This window comes from Populus alba, chromosome 19 (assembly GCF_005239225.2).
Source record: "Populus alba chromosome 19, ASM523922v2, whole genome shotgun sequence".
NCBI lineage: Eukaryota > Viridiplantae > Streptophyta > Magnoliopsida > Malpighiales > Salicaceae > Populus > Populus alba.
The window spans coordinates 13684928-13692014 of record NC_133302.1 but is presented as its reverse complement, the minus strand read 5'-3'; the positions used below and the strand labels follow the sequence as shown (position 1 = coordinate 13692014).

General features: G+C 33.2%; 1 protein-coding gene across 1 annotated transcript; it reads right to left on the bottom strand.

Annotated features, from left to right (window-relative positions):
• Positions 1 to 291: 291 nt before the first annotated feature.
• On the bottom strand, positions 292 to 4601 carry LOC118028926 (auxin efflux carrier component 5). Its single transcript, XM_035032679.2, has 5 exons — positions 3811 to 4601; positions 3630 to 3715; positions 1355 to 1512; positions 1073 to 1149; positions 292 to 965 (listed from the first exon to the last, which is right to left on the bottom strand). The coding sequence occupies exons 1-5, from the start codon at positions 4455 to 4457 to the stop codon at positions 893 to 895; spliced, it is 1041 nt and encodes a 346-aa protein (XP_034888570.1). The 5' UTR covers positions 4458 to 4601; the 3' UTR covers positions 292 to 892.
• Between the last annotated feature and the right edge of the window lie 2486 nt (positions 4602 to 7087).

The window sequence follows — 7087 nt, the reverse complement described above, 5'->3', positions numbered from 1 at the left end:
TTGAAACTAAAATATAGGTTCTTGAAGATTTTATATGGAGATATTATTCATTTATATAGAAAGACTCACATAGCAGTTGTGTAAATAATTTTTAGATTTGAAATTACTAAGTTATTTTCTATAAAGAATATGTTTTAATCTTGACTAGACATTGTATTATTAAAAAATAACAAAGAGATAGTTATTGAATGTAACATAAACTAGATGAAAGTATATACAAAATCAAGAGATGATTATCTTCTAAGATGAATTGATTTTTTTTTTCCATATGATTCTTAGGATTGCTCGGGTGCTCCTCTTTACCTCACATGGCGAAACAGAAATTTAACTAACCAAATTGCTTCATCTAATAGTATAATACATTCCATACTCCTCTCCATAATACGTAGTCTACAACGTGTTTGTGTGTGTATATATGAGCTATTAGAAAAACTCTTTTGTTTGAAATTCGTTACCATTGGCACTTAGTTGATTCTTGCTTTGCAGCGGGGATTGGTTCCTAGCTATTTGTTTTTTCTCTGATTAACGAGACCTCTGGGCAGAGAGATTGTATTTTCTGAAAGATGGTTCGTTTTTCAAGAAACACGAAACAAATACTGTAAAGTAAGATGGCTTTATCAACTACAACTGTGAATATCTGCATCAGGTTAGCCTCGCCTTGCCAGTTTGTTCTTTACTTGGCATAGAGTCTTCGCAAAATGAGTTCATGTCCTTGCCAAAACTATCTCTTGCCGGATTCCGGCGACTAGTATTAGCAAAATGGTAATACATGGTAAGCATCTCAAACTTAGTTATGCATGATAATCATATATATTATTTTGATAGGAAGAAAAATGTTATTAACAAGTAAGATAACAGCTAGGATTGTTTTGGAAACGCCTTGATTGATTGGTCAATGTACCAAGTCTAGAATTGCATAATAAGCGATTAACACCGGAAGAGCCACGATGGTTCCGAAGATTACACTGCAATAGAAACATGAAAATAGAGATCAATCGAAGACCATTCCGTTTTTGTTTAATAAAATCTAGATAATTTATGAAAAATAAAACAGTTGCAATATTTAACTTACGCTGTGCTTAGCACCTCTGCATGTAATCCGTATTCTTGAGCAAAGATGAAGGATATAATTGCCTGTGGGAAAGCAGCCTGCAAAATGAATCAACAGCTTTTACTTGGAGTCTTTGATCTTGGATCGTTCCAGACCGTATCAAAAATCTAGAAAATATTCTTCTTCTTACTTTTTTCAGATGGATAAACTCGTCAAAACATTCCAAATATTCTAGATATATAGCCATAACTAAGATCCAAATATTCTATATATTATGTGTTATTTGCTCATCTAGCACTGTACCTGAATGATAGCAACACGTAAAACATCGCCTCGCAAGCCGACAGCGATTGATCCAATAGCCATGGCAGCGGGTCCAGCTATAAACCTTAAAACCATCCCAATAACAGTCAGACTTGCGCCACAGGCAATCACTTTTTCCTGCAAAGCCATGAAGATCCCTGCATGCGTGGTGGTTTCTTGCTCAGAAATATAAATAAAACATTGCTAGCTATTGCAAGAGAATGTAACATAAAAAATTCCTAAAACGTCATCTAATTAATATTATTGGAACCCTGTGATCTTGGGGCACCAAAACAAGTCTGGGAGCCCATGGATTAGTAGGGAATAACGAGTTGAAATTAGGGCAGACAACATATGAAAACCATGGGCGCAGGGCAGGCATATATTTTAATTAAGTCAGGGAGACAAACCCCACTTCCGGTTTGCCACAAACTTATTTATCTATTATATATTTGCTTGCATGTGATGTGGAATCGTACGTGATGCAAGCAAATTTGGATTTGTAAAGCTTAGTTTTATGCTATTCTTTCTTTTATAGTGGAATGTCTGCCAGGGTAAAAGTCTTTTTAATGGCTTTAATTAATAGAGTTAGCTTTTCGATGCAATAAGTTCAATATTTCGACATTTTTTCATTCTAATTTTCAAATAGTTTCATAAAATTGAAGACCATTTAAATGCAACTAAAAAAAATAGCATTAACGTATCTGTTTTTGAATTTAATTTAAATGTAATAAGACATTTATTTGAAGACCGCGTTCCTTTCAATAATATTGAAATTTATTTTAAAAACAACATTACCGGAAGGGCTGAAATTACACTTTTTTCTGATTTTAAATTTTCAGAATATTAATAACTTAGTTGTTTTATTCTCTATTTTTTTTATAAGTAAGAACGTAATTAATATCTAAGCACAAGTATTTTTATCCCAAAAAATAATAATAAAAAAAAAGTATGCAGCTGCAATGATCTGGGAGAATGAAAAATATAAGGGATATATAATGACATTGTTTGAACACCAACTTTTCACTTTTTTATTATTTTTTTATTTATTTTGGTGTATCGAGATTATGATTTTCCCTTGGTAAAGTTTAAATGACATGTTAGTTGAAAATGGAGCAATTTACTTGAACAAGTTGATGTAATCATATTTTAAAATGAATTAAAGTCCATGTAATTAAATAATTGAAAAAATGACATAGAATTGATGTATTAATAGTGTGATTATCTCAATGAAAATAAATCTAGTTTGTTGTATTTGATTTGATTATTATAAAGAAAAGATGTAATCCTTCTCAAAGTATGTATTATAATGACATGAAATTCATAAATTAGTTTTATTCATAAATTATTGAACACCAAGAATGTAATTTAATTTGATACATGATAATTACCAAGCAATACCTTTTCTGCTTTCATTTACAACTATTATGAAACATCTCTATCTTTATTTTACCTTCTAGATTATTCTAGTTTACCGCCCTTTTTTTTTATATAATGGAGGTTAGACCTAAATTTCTTATAATGTAAAAATATAATATTTGTATTTTCAGAAATGTTTTGGTATTATTATTAAATTTGGTATAAAAATTCAAACTTAAAAAATCATAACTTTATTATTTTTTTAGCCTGAATTTAAATTATACTCTATAAAAATTATCATAACATGATTTTTGTTCACTATATGGATTTAAAGAAGAAACATCAAATAAAAAGAAAAAAAAAAAGTAAACCATATTCACTTGAGTTAACTCACAATAATATAATAAAAAAAAAATTGATTCATAATCAACCTAATACTAAATAATAAAAAACCAAAAGGCCAATTAAAAAAAAAAATCATTCTTCATGCTTAGCGTGCCCTAATAAAAAAAAATCCAAGTATATAGTCCAGATATAAACCCCCACACCTGAGCTGTATTTTTTTTTATTGTTTTTTATAAGAGGCAGACAACAATCGTTCAACCCTTTTTTCTTGGAAAGAAAAAAACTATAGATGACAACCACTATGACACGAAACTATTAGCTAAACAAATAAAAAAAATATTTTAATTTGATTTATTATTCATATAAATATTTAATCTGATCCTACACCTCTTACTTGTTTAAGTAATGTTTATAAAAATATTTTTATAATATATTTGAAAATTAGGTTAAATGTATAATTTTATTGATAAAAAAAGAAAAGGAAAAAGGATTTTATTTACCCAAAGCAACACAAGTATCCTGTATAAACTCATGAAAAAATAACATAGAAAACTAGAAAAGAATAGCTCACCCATGCTAAACATGGCAGTTCCTGTGCCAGTTTTCGACATGATCAATATAGAACCTTCCATTATGCTCGGCATCTCAAAACGCCACCTGAAAGTATTCATAAAAGGAAAATCTAGCGTTAAATAAAAAGATGAGGATTCAGAAAACATAGAACAAAAAGCTTATATAGCACTCTTACAGACCTGTTAGCTATGAAAGCCCAAACAAGACCAATAATACAAGCGTATGAATTGGGATTCATGGCAAGCTTCACCCCCACAGTCTTCATCAAGCACCAGAAAGCAGGCCTAGGGCTTACCGTGCTGTCTGCATTTCCTTCTAAATCCTTGTCAGGATTGCTGGATGAAACGCCAAGTCCTGTTCTTCGAAATTCTAATACGAGCAACAACAATGTAAGCCATATAATAGATTGGATGACGGACGATTGAACAACAAGATCAACTGCCGTCGGGCCATACATGGCTCTGATCAGAGGAACACCCAGAACAAGAGAATTGGTTAGGGTACAAAGAGAGAAGCTGGTAATGGACCAGCTGTAGCTTCCCTTGCCACTCCACTTAGCCCACACGGCGAGCACAACCACTATAATGAGCTTCGATATAGCATCAGCGCCGATGAATAGGTAATTCATTTTGAAAGGATCAACATGAGCAGTGAACTCAAAGGTGAAGAATGGGAGAGTGAAATAACAAACAAAGCGGTTTATGGCGCCGCACTGCTCTGGTGTGAATACCTTCCACCACCTGACAGAACCATACCCTAACATCAGTGCCACATAGAGTGGCACCATGGCCACCACTACCTTGTAAACATCTCCCCACCCGATCATCTTTCTTCAATATTTAGCTACGTCTGAACCTTCGGGCTTCTTTGATTTGGATCTCAAGCATGCATGAACGCACTATTCAAAGAATGTAGAATGTAGAATGTCTTGAAGTGGTTGGAAAACTAGCAGGGTTATGTATTTATATACATGCAACTATGCAAGGTCTATGCATTTTACATTTTGTTTGTTTCTTGTGGAAGAGAGTCTTGGTGGGTGTATACGTACGATTCTACGTACGCCGTGGGTTCTTAAAGGTGTGATATAACTCTTTTTGGTGTGCTCATGGAAGTGTGATGTTGCTTCCACAAATGGAGGTTCTGGGCAAATGTCTGCGATCGTTTTTTGTACAAGTAATGAGGTCCAGCGATAATTCCACCCACCTTCCCGAATAGGGTTCATGTTCTCGTGTACTTATATATTAATTCTAAAATTATTATATATTCCTAGTGCTGCTTTTAGCGATGGAGGCCAGCTTATAAGACTTTCATTCCTGCAATATTGCTGAGATCGTCGCAAACCAACATTATTACAACACAAGGAGTGATCAAATTGACAGCCCGCAAACTTCTATTAACTAGTCAATTTTAAGCTACGTGGTTTTATTGCTTGTAAAAGCTCTGTGTTCTTTGCCTGTCTACAAGTCTACCCACTATAATGCAAAAAGTTGAAGCGCTTGCTCTAATATAATTTGAGCACATAGAATAACTAAGTTCTTTAGATGGATTGGATTACCATATGCTGGCCTTGACACAATCTCTAGCTGGTAGACAAAAATCCATTAACAAGTGCGCATGTGCTCTCTATATATTTTTATGAACTCATGCATATTCCACTTATTAATTATATTCCTCTTCCAAAGCTTTATGTTGATGGTATGTGGAATACGATATTTATTGCAAGAGATGGCCATAACGCGTCGTCTTAGGAGGAAAGCCCCGTAGAGAGGTTTCCAGTGACACTAAGGAAGCTCGCTGTTTGATGCTGTAGAAGGCTGCACGCGCCGCCATTCAAATTTGGCAGCTCGCCTGCACAAGCCAGACTAATTTTTGGCCCATTTGTTTAATTTAGTCCTTCATTCTATACCAACTCCACTATCAACAATTCAAGTACGAGTTGAAAGGTTTTTCTTACCAACATGATTAGTTAAACTTAAAGAACTAGTATTAAAGGGTTGCATCGATTGATTATATTGACCCATATTTAGTCCAGATATAGGCTAAAAGCATATTTCACTTGATGTAGAAATGTTATTTAACATGATATTATATTACTATTACTTGATGATGCCTTAATATATTTTATTTGTTCATTTCCTTTGATTTGCTTTATGTTATGTTATAGTTTCCAATTTGATGGATGTATTACCAGTTTGTAACACTCATCTTTTATATGACTTGTATAATTACAATGCTTGTATCGCAGCTTCTATTTGTCTTTAACATGTCCTAAATTGATTTTGTTAGTAAGGACACTAGCTTCTATGTTTAGGACACGCCTCATTAAAGAAGCTTGTTGTTTCTTTTCACGAGTTGCCATAGCATAAACCTTACTAAGTGAAGGAAAAGTCCCTAAACTAAGGATTTAGGATCATACAATTTTGAAGTTTTCATTTAATCCAATAATAAATTAATTAACCTTTTCTTGCTCTCTTGTCATTACAGATTCCTTTGCTACACTATATATGCACTTGCACTACCAAAAATTCACTTACTAGCAACGGATTTACCGACGGAATATTTTTGTCGGTAATTTGAGGTCGAAATTAAATTACCGACGGAACTTTTTTCGTCTGTAATTCAGTCGGTAATTACCGACGGAAACTTTTTCTGTTGGTAGTTACCGAACTGAATTACAGACGGAAAGTTCAGAATTTTTTTTTTAAAAAAAGGCGGTTCACTGATGTGGAGGTTTTTGCGGGTGATTTTTATCGACGGATTCAAAACGACAGGCCCGTACAGTGACGTGACCGGTTCAACGTTTAAAATGCTGAAAGAATCATCGAGGGATTTGAAATGGCAAATCCGTACGGTGACGTGTCAATTTTTCCATCAGAATAACCGACGAACTCATCGACAGATTATTCCGTCGGTGAAACCGTCAGAAAAAGTTAATATATGCCCTCTCTGCCGACCCTCTCCTCCTTTATTTCTCCTTCTTCTTTCTAATCCCAACTCTCCCCATTTGCAAACAACCAGCCCCCCCTCCCCCCCAAACAAAAATCTCCCTCATCTTAGCATAACAAGTTATATTTCTTAAAGTTTTGTGGTCACAGCATCCGTGTTCTGATTTATCGATGGATTTTATCAATTTTTGTAAGTAATTGTATCTTTTTAAATTTTAACATTTAAATGTCAATTTTATTGTTTTTTTAGTATATGTATTTTGTTAGTAGATGTACATGTTTTATTGTTATTTCTCAAACAAACTTATAGTATATAAATGTATAATTGTATACCTGTTATGGTTTGTTATAGATTTTGTAAGATTGTATTTGTTTGTAAATTGTTAAAACTTTATGGAATTATCAAATTACATGTGCTATTTTGAAATAATTAATAGCTTGCTTAATGGATCCGTTTTAAGTTTTATCAATTGTTTTGCGGAGTGGTAATTTTTGTAAATTTATATATATT